At 34.9% G+C, this 25,926-nt stretch overlaps 3 protein-coding genes across 5 annotated transcripts; 2 read left to right on the forward strand and 1 right to left on the reverse strand.

The window, feature by feature from the left end:
* Positions 1-649: 649 nt before the first annotated feature.
* On the forward strand, positions 650-8,248 carry LOC120348801. 3 transcript variants are annotated; one of them, XM_039419652.1, is made up of 4 exons: positions 650-871; positions 4,034-4,297; positions 6,347-6,873; positions 6,904-8,248. In XM_039419652.1, exons 1-4 carry the CDS (start codon positions 740-742, stop codon positions 7,409-7,411), a joined length of 1,431 nt encoding a protein of 476 aa, XP_039275586.1. In that variant the 5' UTR covers positions 650-739; the 3' UTR covers positions 7,412-8,248. The 3 variants fall into 3 exon arrangements, with proteins under 3 accessions (XP_039275586.1, XP_039275587.1, XP_039275585.1); XM_039419653.1 differs by having other exon boundaries at positions 6,347-6,840; positions 6,871-8,248; XM_039419651.1 differs by having other exon boundaries at positions 651-871; positions 6,347-8,247.
* Positions 8,249-11,071: 2,823 nt separating this feature from the next.
* LOC111058641 (probable glutathione reductase 2) lies at positions 11,072-12,757 on the reverse strand. Its single transcript, XM_022346194.2, has one exon. It carries the CDS (start codon positions 12,755-12,757, stop codon positions 11,072-11,074), a length of 1,686 nt encoding a protein of 561 aa, XP_022201886.2.
* Positions 12,758-16,070: 3,313 nt separating this feature from the next.
* LOC120349464 lies at positions 16,071-21,425 on the forward strand. Its single transcript, XM_039419674.1, has 3 exons — positions 16,071-16,264; positions 19,067-19,225; positions 20,301-21,425. Exons 1-3 carry the CDS (start codon positions 16,156-16,158, stop codon positions 20,396-20,398), a joined length of 366 nt encoding a protein of 121 aa, XP_039275608.1. The 5' UTR covers positions 16,071-16,155; the 3' UTR covers positions 20,399-21,425.
* Positions 21,426-25,926: the final 4,501 nt, after the last annotated feature.

Consider the following 25,926-nt stretch of genomic DNA (forward strand, 5'->3'; position numbering starts at 1 on the left):
AAATCGGATAGTATAGGATTTAATAGTATAGGATAACTTCTTATGCGGAGTCCCCTAAAATACTAAGGGCAGGTTTCCGAGCTCGGGATTTAGCTAAGTCCTAGACTTTAAACAGCTGGAGTCAGAAAATTGGCTTTCCAAAACGGGGCGTAGTCGCAGCTTTTATAACAGTAGTTGTAGTTTTTATTTTCTCATTTCTATAATTGGAAACGTCTTTCCTTGACGAAATTAGACATTCCTAAATAATTCAAAATAGCTGAAACTTTACACTATTTTCTCTTTATTTTATTTTGTGTTCAATTTTCTAGTTTTTCGAAGTTTAATTCAAACGTGACTATGACAATGACTGCGACTACGCCCCGTTTTGGAAAGCCAATTTTCTGACTCCAGCTGTTTAAAGTCTAGGACTTAGCTAAATCCCAAGCTCGGAAACCGGCCCTAAAAGTTATGCAAGAACGCCAAGATATACTACAACCAAAAATGAACAAAAAAGGTGGATTTAAACACGTCAGGATTAGTTGAGTGAAAATATGAGTTTACTCAGCTCGATCGAGCGAGTATGAATAGTCCCATTGTAAATCATGGGAGGAATATTTTCAATGAGCCTCACACGGACTCTTCCTTGAAAAAGAAATCAAATATTAGTGATTTATACTGTTAAAGATTCTTAACTTTTTTCAGAAAACTGATTCGTTTAAACCAGAACGATTCACACATCCTTTGCCGCAGTGCTTTTGGAATGGTGAAACTGCCTGAACCATATCGATGCTTGGATGTGGCAGTGGAAGCTATCGCAAAGGCATTGGAAATATCTCCCAATAACCCGATGGCCAATCATTATGCGGGTCTCATTTATATACGCCACCTCAAGGTTTGTCAAATCGAATAAATCTTTATTCACAAAATAAATACATCTGCAGAAAAAAATCTCAGTACCCTTTTTGAATTATTTCATCACAACATGTTTCAACATTGATGCCATTTTCAAGTGATATTTTTCTTTCATTTTTATTACTAGTAGCCCTATACAGAAAAAAATATACATCTGCAGGTACAATTTAAATGTTGTAAATATTACCCACAAAGACACCAAGTTCAGTTTTATTTATATTTTCTACTAGCATGTAACCCGTGCTCCGCAAGGGTCTAATTAAAAACTTGACAAACTGAAAACTTGACGTAATAAATTCTTGAAGAATTGAAAATAGGCCTATAACCATCCTCGGTCAATTAATAATCTATATGCAAAATTTCAAGTTCAATCAGTCCAGTAGTTCAGACGTGATGATGCGTCAAACATAATTTTCCTATCCCGTACGTGTGCAAGCCAGTTCTTTCCTTTATTATAGTATAGATAAATTGTAAACTTGTAGATTTTCATGATAGAAATGTCATCACAAAATAGTAATGGCAAGTTAATTTTCAATTAAATTTTTCAACTTAATTTTATTCCTCACATGTTTCGATTTATAATACCATTTTGACTTTTTTGCCATTTTGACCATTTTTCTTGTCTAATATTGAGCAGATTCGATGAAGTGAGAGACGATCTCCAAAAAATGGGATATAGAGGATGGAGACAATTAACAGAGGACCGAGAAGCGTGGAGAGCTGTAGTGGAGGCGGCCAAAGCTCATATTGGGCTGTAGTGCTAAAAAAAAAAATATTGAGCAGATTCAATTAAATAATTAATGAAGATGTTCAGAGATGGTTCAAACCAGAATAGTGTGAAATTATCCCTGATACTACCGAAGGATCTTCTCACTAAAATTGTACAAACTTTTACTTTATAATATTTTATGTTTAATGTGAATTTTTTGATTTGATGTATTGTGATTGTATTGTGATGTATTGTGTACAAGTTAGTTAATATTTATTTATTGAATCATTCAGAATTACACAACTTTTAAAAGAGTATCACAGGCTTGCGCCTAAAACTGCTCCAATTCTAATTTATACAATGTGCGCCAGAGAAACTTACTACTTATGTGAAAGGTCAATAAAGACAAAAGTACTTGAGATATTGTTTTTATCTTTTTTTATATGAGAATACAATATCTAAATTTTTTCCATGCAGTCTTGAAAATGAGATCAGACCAATGGCGACCCTCATTGCGCATACACTGATGAAGTCGATTTTTGAATTTTGTTTTTTTATTTATTTATTCATTCATAAATTTTGTTGCAGTATATCAATCGGTATGTTGGCAATGTTGTTCTTGAGATGTGCTATGGTCCGTGGTCGATCGACATAAACCAGAGATTTCAAATAACCCCATTTTTAAAATCGCATTGACGAATCGCATGTGGAAATGAGCGTTGTCACTAAAAAAATGACCGCGTCTTCAGGCAAGTTGTCAATCAGCTTATCATATGCATTTTGACGCGTTCAGTCAATTCTTGAACTACATCAAATTTATAGGGATGAAGTTGAAGGTCTTCATGGAAAATTCGTCGAACAGTGGAATCAGAAATTGCTATAGCAGCTACGTGTTTGCGAGCCGAACGCCTGGGAGAACGCATATCTGACCGACTCACTCTTTCGAATAATAAGAAAACAAAGATATTGTCAAATTTCACTGAAAATTTATTAAAAACTTTAAAACAGAACCATGGTTTCACGTAGTTAACCAACGCATCATCAGCTGTACTGAGGAATGAGGATACAGAAACATTCTTAACCTGATCTTAGTAGTCTAGAGCTCCTAAATAATTGGGTGGCAATAACTAAAGTAATGAATATTATATATGATATCAAAATATATACAACTTTGTAATTATTTCTAGGTAAAATTAAATTTTCTTCCAGTAAAGGGATTTTTTTCATTTGATGTATTGTGATTGTATTGTGATGTATTGTGTACAAGTTAGTTAATATTTATTTATTAAATCATTCAGAATTACACAACTTTTAAAAGAGTATCACAGGCTTGCGCCTAAAACTGTTCCAATTCTAATTTATACAATGTGCGCCAGAGAAATTTACTACTTATGTGAAAGGTCAATAAAGACAAAAGTACTTGAGATATTGTTTTTATATGAGAATACAATATCTAAATTTTTTCCATGCAGTCTTGAAAATGAGATCAGACCAATGGCGACCCTCATTGCGCATACACTGATGAAGTCGATTTTTGAAATTTTGTATCAATCGGTATGTTGGCAATGTTGTTCTTGAGATGTCCTATGGTCCGTGGTCGATCGACATAAACCAGAGATTTCAAATAACCCCATTTTTAAAATCGCATTGACGAATCGCATGTGGAAATGAGCGTTGTCACTAAAAAATTACCGCGTCTTCAGGCAAGTTGTCAATCAGCTTATCATATGCATTTTGACGCGTTCAGTCAATTCTTGAACTACATCAAATTTATAGGGATGAAGTTGAAGGTCTTCATGGAAAATTCGTCGAACAGTGGAATCAGAAATTGCTATAGCAGCTGCGTGTTTGCGAGCCGAACGCCTGGGAGAACGCACAACTGACTGCCTCACTCTTTCGATATTTTATGGAGTTCTGATGGTTCGTTGAAGTCCATTTCTGGGTTTAGCGACACTTCCACACTCCTGAAATGAGTTAACCCACGACAGAATCGAATTATGGCCAGGAACGAGTATGTGGGGAGGAATTTCAAATCGAGCGCAGAAGGTGATCGACCATTAGAAAAGAAGCTCTCAACTACGAAGGCCCGGCGCTCTCTAGACCAGAGCATGATGGCTAATTCACTTGAGGGAGGATAAACTTGAGAACTTCCCCCTCCAGATTCGCCCCCTCCTGCCCCTCTACACGACCAATTCAACGTACGGAATTTTTTCAAATAAGTACGTTTCTCTGGCGCATCTTGTACAACAGTCCAAATGTAGCTAGCTTATGTGGCACTTCAACATTTTTCAATAACACACTCCAATTTGCAATCCAAAACACACAAAAATCATTTTTAAATTAATAAAGATTGTGTTCTTTTATGACGCTTTGATTTGGCCTCTACTTATTGCAATACTTGGATTTTGATTTGGATTTTTGATCATTTTTCAGGACAATGAGGAAGGACTGAAATATCTGAAAGCAGCGGCCAGTTTGAACGTATACGGCGCCCATGCGGATTTGATGAGGCTCAAATATTCAATGGATCGGGCCAACTATGATCCCATTCCAGACTTGAATGATCTGTTGAAAAGATACAAGGACAATGTTGGCACGACCAACACCCAGATTGCATCCTGGTACTTCTTCAATAAGCACGACATGGACAAGGCCTGGCAGTATTTGAAGAAAGTCACCATTGATGCTGCTCCAAGGGTAACTAGTAAATCATTTTATTCTAATATTTATTCAATCATTTAGAGTTACACAACTTTCAGGCTCAACCTTTATAGTGAATTTTTGTACAGGATGTTCTGAAAAAGGTGCCCATAAATCAGGACGTGATTCCTCACATCAAAAGAAGGAAAAAAGATATAATTTACATAGGTCCGAAAATGCTTAGTTAATAAGTTATACAGGTTGGAAGATTTCGTATGAATTTCAGTTCCCCTGCCGAAACGAAGCACTACGGGTATTTGTAGGCTGTCAATAATTATTAAGATGTACAATTTAGCGTACTTTATGTAAAATGAACTGAGAAATTGTATAAACCCGTTTCTAGACCTTTAGCTACAGTAATTTCTAGAGATATAGAACTACTCTATTTTTTAGAGATATTTTTGGGCTATTTTCCATGCGTTTTGTATTTAATTAAGGATTTTTTCTAAGGTTCCGTTTGTCTATTATAGACTTATTCTACATCTTTCTCTTCAAAATTAAATTTTCTACAAGCTCTGTAAAAATCTGTAAAAAAATATGCTGTGTTAATTGTACATTTAATATAGTAAATCTGCTTCAAACCTTGAAGGAACTTGTTTTTCGGGACCAAGTTTCGCTTATTTCGTCACATATCTTGAAAAATTACTGTAGCTACAGGTCTGGAAATGGTTTTATTCAATTTTTCAGTTCATTTTACATAAAGTACGCTAAATTGTACATCTTAATTGACAGCCAACAAATACCCGTAGGGCTTCGTTTTTGCAGGGGAACTGAAATTCAAACAAAATCTTTCAACCTGTATAACTTGATAACTAAGCATTTTCGGACCTATGTTAATAAGAACTTTTTTCTTCTTTTGATAAGAGGAATTACGCTCTGACTTATCACCTTTTTTCAGAACACTCTGTATAGTGTGAATGAAACTACTATTCAAACCACTGTACGGAGTGGCGCAAAAGTCACTGGACGCTCAGAGTTGGTTGAAAGAAAAAAAATAACAGCAAGACCTAGTAAAATAGTTTGTCTGTGATTTTGTAAATGTATAATTCATGGACAGTGCTCCAGAAATACCTTAAAAATGTATTAATGAAAATGGAGAACAATTTTAACATAGAAATAATTGTAAATATTGTATGTAATGAGAAATAATTCCAAATAGATCTAGTCTTGCTCTAACCAACTGTCCAGTGACTTTTGTGCCACTCTGTATTATACTAATTTTCCATTTACCCGAATACAAAAATAATGTAAAATAGATACTGAGGACCGATATAAGCCTATTTCAAATTCAAGATTTCATTACGTAAATTTTTCAGTTTGTCAAGTTTTTATTTATTTATTTATTGTACAAAATCATAGTCACCCCTAATACAAGGCCCCGGCCTACGATATTGCAACATCGCAGTGTAGGCCTAGAATCTAATCATAGCCACCTCTAATACAAGGCCCCGGCCTACGATATTGCAACGTCGCAGTGTAGGCCTAGAATCTAATACATGATTGGTGAAAAAGATTTAAAAAAATACCAGTTTCTCTTTTTCACCAATCATGTATTAGATTCTAGGCCTACACTGCGACGTTGCAATATCGTAGGCCGGGGCCTTGTATTAGAGGTGGCTATGACAAAATACTACAATCATAATATAATTATGACTTTGAAGGAAAAACTAGGCTGAGCCTATATTATTTCTCTCCAAAAATTTTGATAAAAAGTTAATGTTGTCCGAAGGTTGAGGTTATGATATCACACACTGCTTCGTCACTTCATTTTTGGTCCAGGAATAATGATTGGAAGATTTTGAATTTTGAAGGTTGACATAATAGATACTTAAAATGAATCACAGAATGTATCACAATGAATAAAATACTTGAGAAATATTGTACTTTTTTGAAAAATTTAAATACAAAATCACAAACCTACTCAATATTAGTAAGTTAAAGCTTGCAGAGCACAGGTTACCTACTAGTTATTCTATAATTCATGCGGTTTCGCGCCAATTCAATAAACTTTTCGAGTGTCCTCTGATTGGATCTGTTACGTTTCAGGCCCACAAATCGCTGTTTCTTAGGATGAACAATCCGTGCGACTTGTTCGAGGTGATGTTTGACGAGGTGAAGCTGAGGTTGGCCCAGCGAAAGTACGAGAACGAAAAAGAGAGAGAAGCACTGATGGCCATGGGAGTGCAACTGAGAGAGCTATGTCCCGACGCGGACCGCTATCACTACCAGCATCTCAAGATAGAGATACTCAACAAGTCGGCCCAGCTTGTCGAGCGTGAATCCAAACCCAAGTGGGTACGGTATTCGGGGGGCAGGGGGAGGGGGAGAGGGAGGGGTAAAGGAGGGAATTTCGGTGGTAGGGGAGGGAATTTCGGTGGTGGTGGTGGTGGTAGTCTGAAAAAAGATAAAAGTTGTAGTCGAGATAGATCCAGATCTAGTAATGACAGGAGTAGAGCGACGTTTGGGGGTAGTAAGGATCGCACGAATACGAGTATCGAAAGGAATGTAACCAGTAGACAAAGAACCCCCAGTGGAAACAGGAGTTCCCAACGAACCCCCAGTGGAAACAGGAGTTCCCAAAGAACCCCCAGTGGAAACAGAAGTTGCCAGCCGTTGAGAAACAGCTCTCCGGGTATTCTAGGCAAACCGGGTTCGTTGGAGAAGTTGAACAGTGAAAATTTGGCTGATAAATCGTTGAAACCCGAGTCGCCCTCCAATAGTAAAAGTTGGGCGTCTGGTTGCAAGGGAATTGTAGGGCAGAGTCAGACCCAGATGGATTGGTACAACTCGCGGCGCCCCAGGACCTTCCAGGAGCATTCCAAACGAAGCTGGTCGGCTACCAGCAGATGGGGAGAGGCTAGAAACACAAACAGTGACAACAGCCAGACTAGGTTCCGCAACCGCAGTGCTGAAACCTACTCTAGTAACAATAATCGCACAGGGAACCGAACAATGTCTTACAGTGAACTGGGAAAAAAGAAGGATGAGTCTGATAAAGCGTTTGAGTCGTGGTGTTTCCAGAGAACCGGTCGTAAGTCACGTGATTCCAGTGCGGGAAGCTCTAAATCGGTCAGCTTGATGCCACATTTCGCCAAGAATGATGACAAATGATGCATTTTGGATCCTCCCCAAAGTGCAATGTCATTGTGAAAACAAACTATTTACTATTAGTAGTAACCTGTTTTATATCATGTAGGCTACTACTTTATTAATCACTCAGTAATTACATTGTTTGTTTTTCCTATGTCACTATTAGTGTTATTAATATTATTAGTTTTACTTTTCTTGCACTTGTACTCTTGTTTTTAATTCATTGAGTTTATCACTGAAAGTATATTTTTGCTAGTAGTATTACTTGATCAGTACAATTTTATTTGTTTCACTGTACCCCATACACTAGGGAACTTGGATCGGGGAACCAACTTTGAGTAGGATTTGTCCCACACACTGTAGTGGGGAGAGCGAACGACCGTTCGTTACTTTAGTTTTGGGGTCTAGAAATGAGTGTTTCAAAGTTTTCAGCTGCTGTGGGAAGAAAATATATTGAATATAAATCGATAGAATATATTGCCCTGGCGCACGAACCGAACAAAGTTTTTAATCCAGATTGAAGACCAAATTCGTCTCGAATTTGGTTCGTGGTTTTCCAATTTTCCACATACACTGGGGAACGTGGCTCGCCGATCCAAGTTCTCTATTGTATGGGGCCCTGCAATTGTAATCTTTGTTATATTTAGTTATAAATTTAAAATTCATTAATAATTAAAAATATAAATGTTATGACTCAGATCTGACAATCATCCGTAAGCAGCTTATCTATATAGCACCAAAAATAATTAATAAATTTCCTACAGATCTCATTGAATTGCCATATTATATTAAAACTGTCCCAAATAATTTAAGAGATTGGATTTGCCAGAATTTTTATGTCAATTTGAATATTGAATGAAAAAGACTAAGAAATTGTCAAAAAAACCACTGATTTATTGATAATTAGAAAGACCGGTTTCGGTTATTACACCATTGTCAATCTCTGATAAACTGACTGAGTTTATCAGAGATTGACAATGGTGTAATAACCGAAACCGGTCTTTCTAATTATCAATAAATCAGTGTTTTTTTGTCAATTTCTTAGTCTTTTTCATTCAATATGAATAATTACCACAATATAAACTTCTCAACTAAACAAAAAGTCAATTTGAATATTTTGTGTTTTTTTCGCATAACAATTGCGATTAGCCAGAATTTCTATTTCAATTTGAATATTTTTCGATTTTTTCGTATAAGAATTATGATTTTCCCTCATCTTAACTTATTTCCCATGTAGTGTCTTCTTTAAACAATAATATATGAAACACTGTCTATATGAATAAGAAAGAGAGTACCATAGTTATAAAGTATAAGACACTCGACAAAATTTCATCATTTTGTTTCAATCCTTCGTTTTGGTATCTTATATTATGTTTGTATATTTACTTTTGTGCTAATTTAATTTAAATCAAGATAAGTGTATAATAATCTTATTTTTTACTCCAACTGGCAAACAAGAGTAATCTCTTGTGTGTTTTCTCTATGCTATACTATCTCTATGCTAGTGATTTTTAACTTACAATCTATTGTTGAATTTTGGTTGAATTATTTTATTTGTCATACTAGACTCTATTTTGATTTTCTGTACATGTGTTTATGAGTGTGAAATAAATTTGAATTTGACTTGTCAACCAAACTATACTTATCACTGTCACTTATTAGTTTTTTCTTGCACTTATGCTTGATTGTTTCTAAGTACCTACTTGAGTGATATTTGTTTATCACTGAAGGTATATTTTTGCTAGTAGTATAACTTGAACTATGCAATTCACTGTACCGTAATTGTAATATTTGTTATTTTGTTGTTAGAAATATGGGATCCATTCATAATTTCAAACATGATTGACATTTTCAACCCGGATGCCGTTATTAGACACTTGGTTGATGAATGACATCTTTTACTGTCACTTATTAGTTTTTTCTTGCATTTGACTTGATATACTTTTGCTTTTAAGTTCCGTACTTGACTATAACACTTGTCATAAACCATGGGTTTTGACAGCTCCTCAAAAACATAAAAATGTACATTTATTTTCTTTTTTAAATTTCAATAATAAAATCAGGACCACCAGAAAGCCAAATTGCGCTGACTGAATGAAAAATCAGTAATATGTATAAAAATAATAAAAAGAGCAATAAATGCTCTACCATCTTCAGCTATGTATCTCCTTTCTAACTTTTCTTCCCATCTGGGAAGTGGTGGAGCCCCCAATATTTTCAAAAAATACAGCATTGGTTAAAAATGGTATTAATTGTATTCTATTAACTTTTTCAAAATAGTGAAAGCTTTCTTTCCGTTACACACTGAAAATATACTTTTTGTGCTAGTAGTATTCAAACTATATTATTTGTTTTACTGTACCGTAATAGTAAGTAATCTTTGTTATTTTGTTTATTATCCATTTATAATTTCAAATATAATTGAAATTGTAAAGGAATTGTCAACTTTTATTGATATATATCGTAATCCATTGGAATATCAATGTAAATTCTATCTAATTATGTTAAAATATGATTTGAAATTTGTTTATTACTGTATATGTAATATGTTTATACTATCGGCAGTTTTATTGACTGATAATCCTATTTGTACGTTATATTCTATAGAATCTTTATTCCTGTTTGTATTGCCCAATTTCAAAACTTTATTGGATTATAACAACATGAATATTTGATACCGTATTCATTTTATTATACATTAGAAGAGTAGATATAATAGTTTATTCTGCTCTTATATTAAATGAATAGACTCTTCCATGTGCCAAATTATGGTATCCACCAGGTAGTATTTTATATTGTTGAAATAAAATTATTTTGGTTCAAGAAGATGAATAAATAAAATATAATTATTTACTGAAAAGCTCTTCAATGAATTATCATCCCAAGTTTCTCATAATTCCTAGATCCTATTTCAGTTGTATACTCCTTGAGATCAATTATTTTATTTGAAAAAATCTCATGAGATCTACATCTCAAAATTCCAAGAGATCTCCTAGATTTTAATGCCATAGAACCGTATTATTACTAATAAAAAGTGATTTCCTTTTCAAAAAAGGCAGGATTTTAAAATTAAAAACGTACAAATTTTATGAATGAAGAAATACTTGATTTTCTTCAAAAAATATTTTTTATTAAAAAAAAAACAACATCAGTAGTTGTAGAAATGGAAAGTAGTTGATCAGCTCTATTTCAATTTCAGACTTCATCGACATTTCTACATGCATTATAATTTTGTATAAAGCCGCGGTTACGCCAAAGTTATTAACAAAATGTAATAATTTAATCCTTATAGATTCTATTAGATTGAACGGAACTTGACAAACATATATGATCATCATGTGTATGATAAGTTATGTTCAATCTAATAGAATCTATAAGGATTAAGCTATTAACATTTTGTTGATAACTTTGGTGTAAAACGCAGCTTAGGAATGGTCTGGCTTTTGTATAGCTTATATCAAAATCTTTCAGAAATCTGTTTTTTGAGCTTATATTAATATTTTTCTGGAATGGAAAATGGATCTATCACATTATTTAATGTGATCGATCATTCATTGTTAGTTTACATTATTCAATAGAAATTTGCAAACTAATCTAGCAGCTTGCTTTTTAATCAAGCACATTATTTAATGTGATAATTCATTGTTAGTTTAAATCATTCAATAGAAATGTGCTAACTAGTCAAGGAGACTTACTTCTTGGAGAAAGCCTGCTGAATATAATAGCATCGCTTGGATAGACAGTGATCATGTCATTGATAGTTTTCCTGTCTACTCCCAACTTCAACACAAGTTCAAATCCTTGGATGATTTCGTCAGCAAGAGGACCAATATAGTGCAGACCCACCACTCGATCTTCGCCCATGCTTCTCTCCACACAAACCATTTTCGCGTAGCATGTAGCGCTCTTGTTAGTTTTCAGAATTTTCCAGCTCAACGGGCGAAAACTTCTTTCATAAACCTCGATTTGGTAGTAACCGTAGATTTTGATTGCTTCCTTCTCAGTCAAACCGGCGTAGCTGTATTTGATGGGAGATAGGATCACCCTTGGTACGAAATCGTAGTTCACTATTTCATCGTTGTTATTGAATAACCTTCCGATCAACAGTTTCCCGCATTTTGCTGCCACACTTGATAGGCCTGGACGCCCCGATACCACGTCCCCGATAGCGTAGATCGACTCGCAACCGGTTTCATCGTGGTTGTTGGCGACCACTTTGCCATCCGAATCTAACACCACGTTTAACTCGCGTAGCCCCATATCGTACACCCTGGGCGCACGACCTTGGGCGAACATCACCACCTCATACGTGTCGATAATAATCGGCAGCATCTTCTGTTTGATTCTGTTGAGCCTCGGATGTTGCGACCACTCTGCCGAGAACGAGGCTCTCTCCTCTTTGTTGGACACTTTGCGCAGGAACACTTTCCTGGGACGGAACACAAACTCTTTGAACTTGGGTTGAGTGCTGGCTGTGCTTCCCATGGTGTCTCGGAACGCCTGCGAGCCGTCAAACGTGCGTTTCGTCGAGAAATAGTTCTTCAAATTCGCCTGCAAGTGATCAACCTGACTGCCGAGAATTCTAGTTGTCGGTCGCAAGTCGATTCTATCAGTCACCTCTTCAATTCGTTCAACTTTGTATTTCCACAGAATCTTCACTCCAAGCAAGTCCAAGTGTTCAATTATCCGACAGGCGCAGTCGTCGTCGACGTTTTTCAACGGTTGAGAATCGACAACAATTGTCACCGATACTCCAATCAACCTGAGAAAACCAGCGCACTCAACACTGGTACTAGAACAACCCACAATCAAAACCTTGGCTGGACATTTTTTCAGTGAAAATATATCGTCAGAGGTGATGGCATACTCGTATCCGAAAATTTCTTTCGGAATAGTTGGTTGGGTTCCAGTGGCCAGGATGAATATCTGTGCTTTGTATTTGTTTTTGATGATACCAAAACCAGTAGTCTGCACAGTATTCCTATCAAGGAAAGAGACATAGCCGTTGTGGAAGTTGATGCCGCTCTCGTGGAGAAGAGCCTGTTGACTCATGGCTAGAGTGTGGCAGAAAAGCTGCACGTTGTTCATGAAGGGCACCCATTTGAATGTTTGTCCGTTGATTTGTAGAGTGAGACCCAACTTTGAGGCTTCCTTGCGCGCGCTGTAGAATTGGCTGGCCTTGTAGAACAGTTTGGTGGGGATGTCCCCGGCATTGATGCTGTTTCCCCCCACCAGCCAGCTGTTGCCGCAAGGCGTTCTCCTCACGTAATCGAACACTGCCACTGAGAGTCGATGCTTTTGCGCCTCAATTGCTGCCGATCTCCCTCCGATGCCACTGCCAATCACAATCACATCGTATTCAGGCATTGCGATCAACAAAAATCAAGCAATTTTAAACGCCACATCGTATCCAAGCCTTGCAATCATCAAAAATAAAGCAATTTCCTAATATTCACTCCATAGAAATCAATAGATCAACCATCACCCGCTCTCATTTCAAGTCACCAGGAAAATTGAACATGTGTCATAATATTGAATTTTCTGAGTACGGTTGTCTCAGACTTTTCAAGTCATATGTTGGAAATAATCATTATAATTATTATTTATAATCATAAGGCTAGGCACACACCAGTTAGCCAAGACAAGACAAGACAAAATAAAATAAATAAATACAATTTTATTGTCAGACAGCCAAAAAAGCACAAGACAAAGTCACACAAATAGAACATGAAATAGACAGTCACACATTAAGAGACACATTGTTACTATTACATTGCTATTTAGATTACATTTCCAAATATTACAAATAACAAAGACAATATTACAAAATTAATCAGCTAGTTCATACGTGTTAACAATAAGAATTAAGGTATGCTGATTCTGCTCTTGTAAAATTCACTTAATTTATAAAAAGGATTTTTTGCCAGCCAATCGTGCACCTTTAATTTGAACAGTTTTAGGGGTGTTTGTTGGAGGTGTAGCGGTAACTTATTATACACCTTTTGCCCAACTGCTTCAAAACTGTTTAAAGATTTAGACAATCTTTGGTATTGAATAATATATAGATCTGTCTATTGTTTCTGGTATTAACAGAGTGAACAGTATTTCTTAATTGATAACGATGCAGATTCTCCTTAGTGCATAACAAAATGTACTGATTTATTACTGTCAGAATTTTATTATTTATGATTAAAGGCCTACAGTGTTCTAAATAAGGTGATTCCGTGATTATTCGCACGGCTTTGATCAGACACGTTCAGTCACATTACTTCACATAGTTGCTTATGAAGGCATGTCTATTTGCAAAGACTAATCGGTGTGTGCTGCTTTATAAGCAACTATGTGAAGTATTGTGGCTAAACGTGTCTCATCATGTCTTGTCTTGACTAACTGGTGTGTGCCCAGCCTTAGTGGATTCCAATCCATAAATACTACTTGTCTTCAAATATCTTAAATTTTAACTAAAATTTGAAACTAGTACGGTAAGTAGGCTAAAATTTAATGTCAAAAATGTTGAGAATGCTAAATTAGTATGGTACCATAGAATAAGAATAGAGAAAATAATTAACTTAGAAGGTACTACCTATGTTTTCACTACATTATAGTACAGAATTGAAATTAATGTTGAAAATATTCGGTAGTAGCCTATGTTCAACTCAATAGTACGGTAGTAAGCGGCGTTTACACCAAAGTTATCAACAACATGTTTATTTTTCCGTCCTTATAGATTCCATGAACTACTCCACTATACGAACTATTTTATACTATGAACTACTCCACTATCAAGTTTTTTATTTTTCTTTTTTGAAAGTATATGCTAATTTTTTGTTTGAAGTGTTCGCTAATTTTTTTTCTACAGTTACTTTTTTTCTAGTTTTCTCAAATTGGAGTGCTTACTGAATGCGCGTTGCTAGCGCACAAACTTTGTTTTGCTTGCAACGCCAATATTATATATTTTATTATTATTTAGTTTCAATAAAAGCTTTTGTATTTTTGTTAGTAAATTTCTAATGTATGAAACTGAATTTTGTTTTCCATGTTTTGTGAATTATTTATATGAATTTGGCAATAATTTTGATTTGATTTTATTCTATTACATTAAACCGAGCGTGACAAACACAATCATATGCACATATCATGTGTATGATAAGTTATGTTCAATTTAATAGAATCTATAAGGACTGAAAAATAAACATTTTGTTAATAACTTTGTTGAAGTTCTGACACTGTTCATTCATTGAACACAGTGTCAGAACTTCAACAAAGTTATTATATAGTGTGTTTCGTCATGGAAAGCAACTTCAATTTTGTTAATAACTTTGGTGTAAACGCAGCTGTAGGGATGTATTTCAAATCAATTAGGAGCTGACAGGTTGCAACTGTTAATTACGGTAAAAACCTGTATAATATTGATAGAATACATAATTCAAAAAATGATCGACTGATTTAAAAAAGAAGTACCTATTATTCAAGTAGCCGACTTGTTAAAAATTAACAATCCATACTGAGGGATCTTAGAAGCATCAATTTTACCAAAACATTAATTCATATATTTAAGCAGATACAACTCATTCAATGATTGGGAGATAGCAATAGGCTTAGTTCAAAATTTCTCCTCTTCCAAATTAAAACTAGTATAGAGAGAAAAAAGCCGTTTTCAAGTGAAACTTGAAAATGGCATCAATGTCCGAAACATGTTGTGAATAAATATTTTCAAAAAGGGTTCTAAGATTTTTATTTTTCTCTCTATTTCTATAAAAGTAGCCCTATACAGAAAAGAGATAAAACTAGTATTTCTGTGAACAGTAGACCTCACGCAGTATTCTCATCCACAAGTACCTGATTGAAACTATAGACCTTATGGAAATACAGCAATCTGTGGCTTCTCCACACATCTGTTTAATCACTTGTCAGCTGATTTATGATGAATAATTCTATAGTCTGATTCTTACTCTAATATTGGCGTATGAAGGAGGCTCCTTTTTCCTTTTATATTATCCTTGAAATGCAAAATTCCAAAAACCTTGTATATACGTCGACGCGCAATTTAAAAAGGAACATACCTGTCAAATTTCATGAAAATCTATTACCGCGTTTCGCCGTAAATGCGCAACATATAAACATTCAAACATTTAAACATTACGAGAAATGCCAAACCGTCGACTTGAATCTTAAGGTGCGTATATACGTGCCGCGAACATGAGCAATAATTCACTTTTAATCAGCTGATGCCAACAATTTTATATCTGTATCTTACCGTTTCTGTAAAAATACAGATATAATCAGCTGATTAAAAGTGAATCGCTCATGTTCGCAGCGCGTATATCTGTACGCACCTTTAGACCTCACTTCGCTCGGTCAAAAATAATTTAAATTATTTTGTAATAATTGGAAAAACGGTCCACTCTAGATTAGATAAGTGATGAGAACCTCAACGCTAGATTAGATTAGCAATAATGAGTTGTTCTATCAAATCCCTTTCCGGTAGTTCGAATCCTTTTTCTCTTGTTGGTCTTCCCAACATACAACTAGGTTTACTAATTTACAAATCATTGAATCGAAAACTTCATATCTAGAGTAGAATAAAGCTCGACTCTTCTATGACAGTGATGAATTGACTCAACTCAACCTCACTAATGAGTTCTAGATAAATGTATCAAAAGATTTGAATTTTTCTCCTAATGGATGGGAATTGATTTCAGGTTTAGTTATAGTAGAACATTTTATTGAGAACTGGCACCAGTTGCTGGAATATTTGTTGAAGCATGATTTCTGTCAGAAGTTCACTTGGATTAGCACTCATCCTATTCACATTTGCATCAGTTATAGCACAACAGGATAGAGAACAACGATTCTTATCGAAAGGAGTTACAGGTTAATTATTGATCAAATTAATTTATCTGTCTAATAGTTATCTTGTAATCTAGTCTAAAGCTGCGTTCACACCAGAGTTATTAACAAAATGTTAATAACTTAATCCTTATTATATTCGATTAGATTGAACATAACTTACCATACACGTCATGATGAACATTTGTGTTTGTCAAGTTCCGTTCAATCTAATAGAATCTATAAGCTGCGTTTACACAAAAGTTATAAATTAAATTACAAGTTATAAACAAAATGTTTATTTTTCCGTCTTTATAGATTCTATTAGATTAAAAGGAGCCTGACAAACACATATGCACATCATGTGTATGGTAAGTTATGTTCAATCTAATAGAATCTATAAGCTGCGTTTACACCAAAGTTATAAACAAAATGTTTATTTTTCCGTCTTTATAGATTCTATTAGATTAAACGGAGCTTGACAAACACATATGCACATCATGTGTATGGTAAGTTATTTTCAATCTAATAGAATCTATATAAGGACGGAAAAATAAACATTTTAATAACTTTGGTGCAAACGCAACTTTATAGTATCTTTCTAATAATCTAATAGTTACTTCAGTCTTTTGAGTTGGAATTTAATTAGTCGTACTGTATTTTACATAATTTGTTTCAATTAATAAAACTGGATTCAAATAAAGTGATGAATTTCAATATTTTCTTGCAAGCCCATATAATTTTCGCACAATTTGGCAACGGATCTTTTGTCCGAGTTTATATTTAATGATCTAGCGAAGTGAGGTCTAAGATTCAAGTCGACGGTTTGGCATTTCTCTTAATGTTTAAATGTTTGAATGTTTTATATGTTGCGCATTTACGGCGAAACGCGGTAATAGATTTTCATGAAATTTGACAGGTATGTTCCTTTTTAAATTGCGCGTCGACGTATATACAAGGTTTTTTGGGAATTTTGCATTTCAAGGATAATATAAAAGGAAAAAGGAGCCTCCTTCATACGCCAATATTAGAGTAAAAATCAGACTATAGAATTATTCATCATAAATCAGCTGACAAGTGATTACACAGATGTGTGGAGAAGCCAGTCTATTGCTGTATTTCCATAAGGTCTATAGTTTCAATCAGGTACTTGTGGATGAGAATACTGCGTGAGGTCTACTGTTCACAGAACTACTAGTAACTTTGGTGTAAACGCAGCTTTTTAGTATCCGTCTAATAATCTAATAGTTACTTCAATCTTTTGAGTTGGAATTTAATTAGTTATGAGTAAATATACTGTATTTAACATATTTTTTTTCAATTAATTAAATTAACTGGATTCAAATAAAGTGATGAATTTCAATATTTTCTTGCAAGCCCATATAATTTATACACAATTTGGCAACGGGTCTTTTGTCAAAGTTTAAATTTATTTTATTCATACTAAATATTCTTTCATTTATAAAAATGTGTTGAATATGCATTGATATTCTTCAACTTCACAAGTGGAACTTCTCCATCATTGAAAAAACACAGTTTTTTGAAATTCTATAATTGACTTCAATTCTTAGTTTGCGCAGTTTAGTTGACCGAGCGCAGTGAGGTCTATGTTTTAACTCGGATTTTCCTTCGTCTGTTATGGTAACGAATTTACGGCCAAACGCGTAGACAGAATTCGATGAGATTTGGCAGGAATATTTCTTTTTTAACTGCGCGTCAAGGTTTTTTGAAATTTTGCATGTTGAGGATAATATTATGAAAGAAAAGGGAATTTCCTCCATACTCCGATATCACTATATAATTATACTAGCCGTCAGGCTCGCTTCGCTCGCCATATCCGTCTAACCAGGGGGCTCCGCTCCCTGGACCCCCGACTGGATCGTCCAAGAATGAAATCAGCAGGCTCGCTTCGCTCGCCTGCATTTTTCATTTGAGCATTTTTATCATATGTTAGGACAATCCAGTCGGGGGCCAGACTAAACGTCTGGCTAAACGGATATGGCGAGCGAAGCGAGCCTGACGGCTAGTAATATAATATTCCCAGGATTGAAGTAGCAGTGCCCAATCAATTTTTCCGCGATAAATGCATTTCAATCTTCAACTTGGTGCCAGCCTAACAAAGTCAACTCAACTTAATGCCAACCTGACAAAATTATTAATTTTAGTTGCCAGTTAACAACTGTTTCGAAGAGGTACTCTATCTAGATTATAGTTCTATAGTAACATATGATATGGGAATTTCAATTATAATTAAGAGATAGTGAGAAGAAGAATATACATGCTAAAAGACGAACTTTAAACCCTTAAAAATAACCCTTAGAGTTAAAATATTGCCAAAAGATTTCTTAGTGCGCCTCTAAAGGGCCAACTGAACATACCTACCAAATTTGAACGTTTTTGGTCCGGTAGATTTTTAGTACTGCGAGTGAGTGAGTGAGTGAGTGAGTGAGTGAGTCAGTCAGTCAGTCAGTGAGTGCCATTTCGCTTTTATATATATAGATATCACCACTCTGAAGATGAAAAGGAATTTCCTCCATACTCTGATATCGCTATATTATCACCTACTCTGAAGATACTGATTAATCAAACTACAGAATTATTCATAATCAATCAGCTGACAAGTGGATTATTCATCGCATGCATGAAGATGTCTAGAGAAGCCAGTAAACTGTTCACAGAACTACTAGTTTAATGTTAAGTTCAACTGTATTAAATTCATATCAAGGCTTGTTCAGATGTTGTTAATTTTGAGTTTTAGCCAGCAGCTGATTAGATTGAGTTTGAGCCTAGTCTGTGCAACCAGCATTTAATCTGATAATTTTCAATATGAAAATTATGTTGGTACAGGACTGGCAAGCTACTTTTACCCGGTGGCCAGTAAACTGTTCTACCAGCCAGCAGCCGTGGGAAACCATTGTGGCCACCCGGACAATTGCCCAATTCACCACTGCAGGGTTGACGACACTGTCATTCTAGGATTTTGCTGCGGTTGTGCAAGGGTCTCCGGTGAGTTCCATCCTATAGTACCGGTTATATAACAGAAGAAAAAAACACTTTAGTAATTACAGTAGAAACTCTATAATTTGTGGTTGACGGGACCAAGCGTTTCCTACGAATTATAGAGGCTAAAGTGGCGGGGGGAGAAGGAGAAAGAAAAAAGTTATTATGGATGGTAATTAAAAAAAATCATTTAAATTATAGAATGCTGAATATTTTATGCGCAATCTAAAATATCATGGATAAAAATTTATGTAACTAAATAGAAGATAGTAATAAACTTTAAATTTGAAATTTTCAAGGAACATTGACAGATTTTTGAAATTATTGAATATTATCAGATTGACAGATTTTTTAATATCCGATAAACTAAATTTTTTCGTTGTTAATATTTCCAACGCCTTCTATAGTAGATATTAGCATGATTCAACGGTGACCACTGCGTTATAGCAGAGTAATTTAAAAACGGTAGTGAGGTCCACGTTATAATGGCAGTGGACAAAGATGGGAGAGCAGCGTTGCCGATTCTCTGCCTTCTTGAAGGATAGCTGTACCGGTATATCTGATGCAGTATTAACTGTTCATTCATGTTTTAATCAATTGGGCTATATTTTATTGATCAAGGAAATATACTGATTAAATAATACATTTTTGTAATTGAGATTGAATATTTTGATGATTATATTTATACCTTGTTAAAAAACGACCTGGTAACGTTGCGGAGCTACGAAATGATAGCGCTATCTGCTTCGTCAAATGATAGACAAAGATAGCAACACCATTGTTAATCAAATACTCCCATTATAACGTGGACCTCACTATATAGTTTGAAAATACGAATTTTATTTATGACTAGCAGGTAACCCGTGCTCCGCAAGTGTCTGATTTAAAACTTGAAGTACTGGAATCATGAAGGATTTAAAATATGCCTATAAACGTATAAACATCCTCGGTAAATTATTGAGAATCTATATGCAACAAGTTGATCAGTCCAGTAGTTCAGACGTGATGATCCGTCTTGTACATGTATAAGCCAGATCTTTCCTTTATTATATTATAGATTATATTGTTGTGAATGTTACAGATAGTGTTCCAGTGAGATGTCCTCCATTCCTGACCTGCCCACCCACTCCACAACCACTCTGCTCGCAATATGACTGGATGATGGATTGCTGTTGTTAATCTAGAATTTTATATCAATATAATAATGAAGATTTCAATTGAAATTCCAATTTGATCCCTTTGTATAAATAGTAGAGCCACTCGACTGACATTAAAGGCTGTGCAAAGGCTAAAAATAAAATTTCTACTGGTGATATTTTTCAAAGTTTTTTGATTTGTATATCATCAAACTATCAAAATAAAAAAGTTTTTTCAGTAAAACATTTTTTGTCCGATCATTGCTTTTTGAGATATGAGCGCCTAAACTTCAAATTTTTGGGACAAAAAATTTCAAATTCGGTAAGAGATATATCCATGATATTCAGAGGATAAATTCTTCATGGTATTGTTGATTTATTAAAACAAAAATGTTTTGTAATATTAATTTTTGAGAAAGTTATTCAATTTACTAAAAATGACCAAAAATAACTCAAAAAAGTTATTTTTGGTAAATTCAATAACTTTTATCAAAAATTGATAATTTCAGGAAATTTTTGTTTTATTCAATCATCAATACCATGAAGAATTTATCCACTAAATCTCATGGATTTATTTCTTACCGAATTTGAAATGTTCTGTCCCAAAAATTTGAACTTTAGGCGCTCATATCTCAAAAAGTAATGATCGAAAAAAAATGTTTTCCTGAGAAAACTTTATCATTTTGATAGCTTGATGATATACAAATCGAAAAACCATGAAAAATATCACCAGTAGAAAGTTTATTCTTAGCCTTTGCACAGCCTTAAACCGCTGCAGTTTCAAGCTTTTTAATGAATGAAAACTCATATATAAATAGTCAACCACTTTTCTATTTGTGTTTTCAATTATGGAAAAATACACACAACAAAACTGTAATCTTTTCAATAGAATTTGTTGAATATGCATTAACATTGTGAAACTTCTGCTGATCTTGAAGATAAAAATGAACTACAGCTGAAAATGTATTGGTTTCAACACTGCAGTTATATCAATAAATTAATGTGGATTTTACTAGAAATTAAATAGTGTTTTTTTAGTTCAAGCTTTTTCTTCGACTGAACCATCAGTATTCTGTACTTTCCTTTTTACCATTGGTTTTCAGAGATACAGTTACTATATCACAGTTTATATAATTACAAGTTGACATGTTTTGATGCGAACAAACGAACAACCACAACCCTACTCTCTCTTATTATATAGATAGTAACTGTAGTCAGAGTTATCTGTCAATAAAATTAATAAATGCGGATTTGACTACAATATAACTGTGTTTTTTCAATTCAAGCTTTTTTGTGACTGAACCATCTTTACCTTCCTTGTTACCATTGCTTGTCAATGTTATAACTCATATAGGCCCGGTTTCGAGGACACTTCTTAGATCTAATGGACCATTAATATAAATCTATAGGTTTAATGGTTTCACTGATTTGAGAAGTGTACTACAACTCGGGCCATAGTATATTTGCTTCTTCATCTCTTTTCTGTATAGGGCTACTTGTATAGGGCTTTCTTTATATTTATATATTTGCTTCGTTTATAAAATATAATTTCAGAATATTTATAGAAATAAATATTGATTTCTAGATAATTATAACAGAACTACTTTCATTTTTACAACATCCAAGACCTTGGTTTAAAAATAATAAAAATTCTCATCAGCTTTATTCAAGGAATTGCCATACCATTAATTAGTACTACAAAGGCAGATGAGATAGAGAGAGATTGATTGATTGATTATTTGCCTTTATTAGGGCGGAGTTAGGACTCCTGGTCCTCTCTGCCACACAACCCTTTACAAAATAAAAAATTAACATAAGAAAACAAAAATAATAGATTACAATAACGGAGAGAGAGAGTGAGAAAGAAGGAGAGAGAGAATGCCTGAACTATTATGGGTGTGTACACACAGAAAGCGATCAGGCGTTTCGAGTTCCAGCGGTCTTAGAAGGATATAATTATCTATTTATAATGTATAATTATATATATATGTATATCTATATATAATTATCTATAATGTATAATTATCAGATAATGTATAATTATCAGATAATGTATAATTATCTATAACAAATTGTTAAACACTACTGATACTTATTTATTTGATGACAAAGTGATATCACAAATTAGCGACAACTCATTTCTAGTGAGACTAATGAATAGTCATAACTCACAAGACTATTTTTTTCTATTCTCCGATTGCCCCCTGTGGGTTGGGGGAGCTTTGAGTCGAACATCGTACTCAAGAATGTGTTGAAAATCAGAATTCACCCACAGTATCCCTGCTTGTCGTAGGAGGCGACTAAAAGGGACCCCAAGGCAACTCCAGAAGTTGCCTTGCCTTCTAACCCACGGGATCTGCCCCATCAGAGCAGTTTCAGAGGGGCAAAAAGAAAAACCCAAGAGACCAGAGATGGGTGAAACTCCAGGCACAAATGTGGGTCAAGAGGCTGAGTCGAGGGTGACCAGGTGCCCTAGAGGCAATTTGGCAATCCCTCCTTCAGCGGAAGAACCTACAAAAAAGCTAGGAGTAGAACTCACGTAGGTCACGAGTTTGTGGGTGGAGAGGCCAAAACTCACCACTTCTCAAAGAAGGGCGGCCATCCAGGCAAAACTTCTTGGGGTAGGTGAGGCTTTAGACCCTGCAGAGTTTCGGAGGGGCAAAAAGAAAAACCCAAAAGGCCAGAGAAGGGTGAAACTCCAGGCACAAATGTGGGTCAAGTGGCTGAGTCAAGGGTGGCCAGGCGCCCTAGAAGCAACTTGGCCGCCCCTTCCTCAGCGTAAGGACCTTCAAAGAAGGCCAGGAGTGGAACTCACGTAGGTCATGAGGACTAATCAGTCTAAAGAGACTGCCAAGCATATCACACTGGATTGCGACAAGCAACCAGGTGATGAATGGGATGTTAGTATAGGAAAAAACTCCTGGTTCTTGTAAAGGACACAGGTATTGGTTTGCCTTACTAACATAATACTTGGGAACACAATAAGCTTCGGTTGACGTGTGGGGTTCTTTGAACCTTTGGATCCTTGTATCCGTCCCTTAAAAAACAATAAACAATTCTCCGATGCAATAACGGAATAAGCTACTATCCAACATTCGGCCAAAACTTTGTAGGAGAATTGGGTAAGAAGTGAATTAGACTACAGAGAAAACGCATTTTCACAAATAATCCAGAAACCAAACAGACTTGGAATCGAAATATTCGTGTGCTGTACCTAAAAATAATTATAACAGGATACTAGATCTTTCTTTTGTCGTTACCATTTGATGTTGTAATGCATTTTGATGTTCTCACTTGCTACTACAATAAAACATTTATTTATTTATGTTAAATATCGGGGACCGAGCTTCGCTCTGGAGTACAAAAGCATAAACAATTTATTACGATAGAAGAAATCATCATAACATTCATACAGAAATGTTCTATCTAATCACAGTAAATTGAGATTAATTCCCAGAGGAATGAAAAAATTTCCCTCACAAAGGCCCAGTCGCACAAAAGCCGTTAAATTTTAATCCTGATTAACTTCACGTGAACCAATCAGAAAAGACCATTTCAAAAAGATGGATCTACTGGAATATTAACCAGGATTGAAAATAACCCGTCTTTTTGCAACCGGCACTAAGTACCTGATTGAATGATTACAAAAGTTCAACAGCTGAGTCATAATTTTGACACAGTTCCACACACATGAACTCGCTCATTCACTTCCATCACCAACAGACGACGAAATAATTATTATCATCTGTTTTCCAAAGGATAAATAATGATAATTATCCTTGTAATATCCTTCAGCGAGTTTTCCCAGGGATGAGACCAAGTGCAATCGAATCTTTATATTATAAACCTACTATGTTTTGAATTTCGTGAGAATCGTTAGAGCCGTTTTCGAGATCCGGTGAAATACAAACATACTAGTACTTCTGTGAACAGTAGACCTCACGCAGTATTCTCATCCACAAGTACCTGATTGAAACTATGGACCTTATGGAAATACAGCAATAGACTGGCTTCTCCACACATCTGTGTAAGCACTTGTCAGCTGATTTATGATGAATAATTCTATAGTCTGATTTTTACTCTAATATTGGCGTATCAAGGAGGCTCCTTTTTCCTTTTATATTATCCTGAAATGCAAAATTTCCAAAAACCTTGTATATACGTCGACGCGCAATTAAAAAAGGAACATACCTACAAATTTCATGAAAATCTATTACCGCGTTTCGCCGTAAATGCACAACATAAAAACATATAAAGATTCAAACATTTAAACTTCAAGAGAAATGCCAAACCGTCGACTTGAATCTTAGACCTCACTTCGCTCGGTCAATAAACATCTAAACATATAAACAGAAGTTGCTCGTTTAATAGTATAGGATTAGATTCTCACATTGCCTTACTTCTACGATTAGAATTTGGGAGAATAAGTGATTACCTGCCATCAAATTATAGTTTTTATTCTATCATTCAACAACATACATAAATGTTCTATCTAATCACAGTAAATTGAGATTAATTCCCAGAGGAATGAAAAAATTTCCCTCACAAAGGCCCAGTCGCACAAAAGCCGGTTAAATTTTAATCCTGATTAACTTCACGTGAACCAAATCAGAAAAGACCATTTCAAAAAGATGGATCTACTGGAATATTAATCAGGATTGAAAATAACCCGTCTTTTTGCAACCGGCACTAAGTACCTGATTGAATGATTACAAAAGTTCAACAGCTGAGTCATAATTTTGACACAGTTCCACACACATGAACTCGCTCATTCACTTCCATCACCAACAGACGACGAAATAATTATTATCATCTGTTTTCCAAAGGATAAATAATAATAATTATCCATTTAATATCCTTCAGCGAGTTTTCCCAGGGATGAGACCTAGTGCAATCGAATCTTTATATTATAAACCTACTATGTTCTGAATTTCGTGAGAATCGTTAGAGCCGTTTTCGAGATCCGGTGAAATACAAACATACTAGTAGGTCTGTGAACAGTAGACCTCACGCAGTATTCTCATCCACAAGTACCTGATTGAAACTATGGACCTTATGGAAATACAGCAATAGACTGGCTTCTCCACACATCTGTGTAATCACTTGTCAGCTGATTTATGATGAATAATTCTATAGTCTGATTTTTACTCTAATATTGGCGTATCAAGGAGGCTCCTTTTTCCTTTTATATTATCCTTGAAATGCAAAAATTTCCAAAAACCTTGTATATACGTCGACGCGCAATTAAAAAAGGAACATACCTGACAAATTTCATGAAATCTATTACCGCGTTTCGCCGTAAATGCACAACATAAAAACATTAAGATTCAAAACATTAAACTTCAAGAGAAATGCCAAACCGTCGACTTGAATCTTAGACCTCACTTCGCTCGGTCAATAAACATCTAAACATATAAACAGAAGTTGCTCGTTTAATAGTATAGGATTAGATTCTCACATTGCCTTACTTCTACGATTAGAATTTGGGAGAATAAGTGATTACCTGCCATCAAATTATAGTTTTATTCTCTCATTCAACAACATACATAAAATAACTCATTTGGGCTGAGT

The sequence above is a fragment of the Nilaparvata lugens genome, chromosome 1 (genome assembly GCF_014356525.2).
Source record: "Nilaparvata lugens isolate BPH chromosome 1, ASM1435652v1, whole genome shotgun sequence".
NCBI lineage: Eukaryota > Metazoa > Arthropoda > Insecta > Hemiptera > Delphacidae > Nilaparvata > Nilaparvata lugens.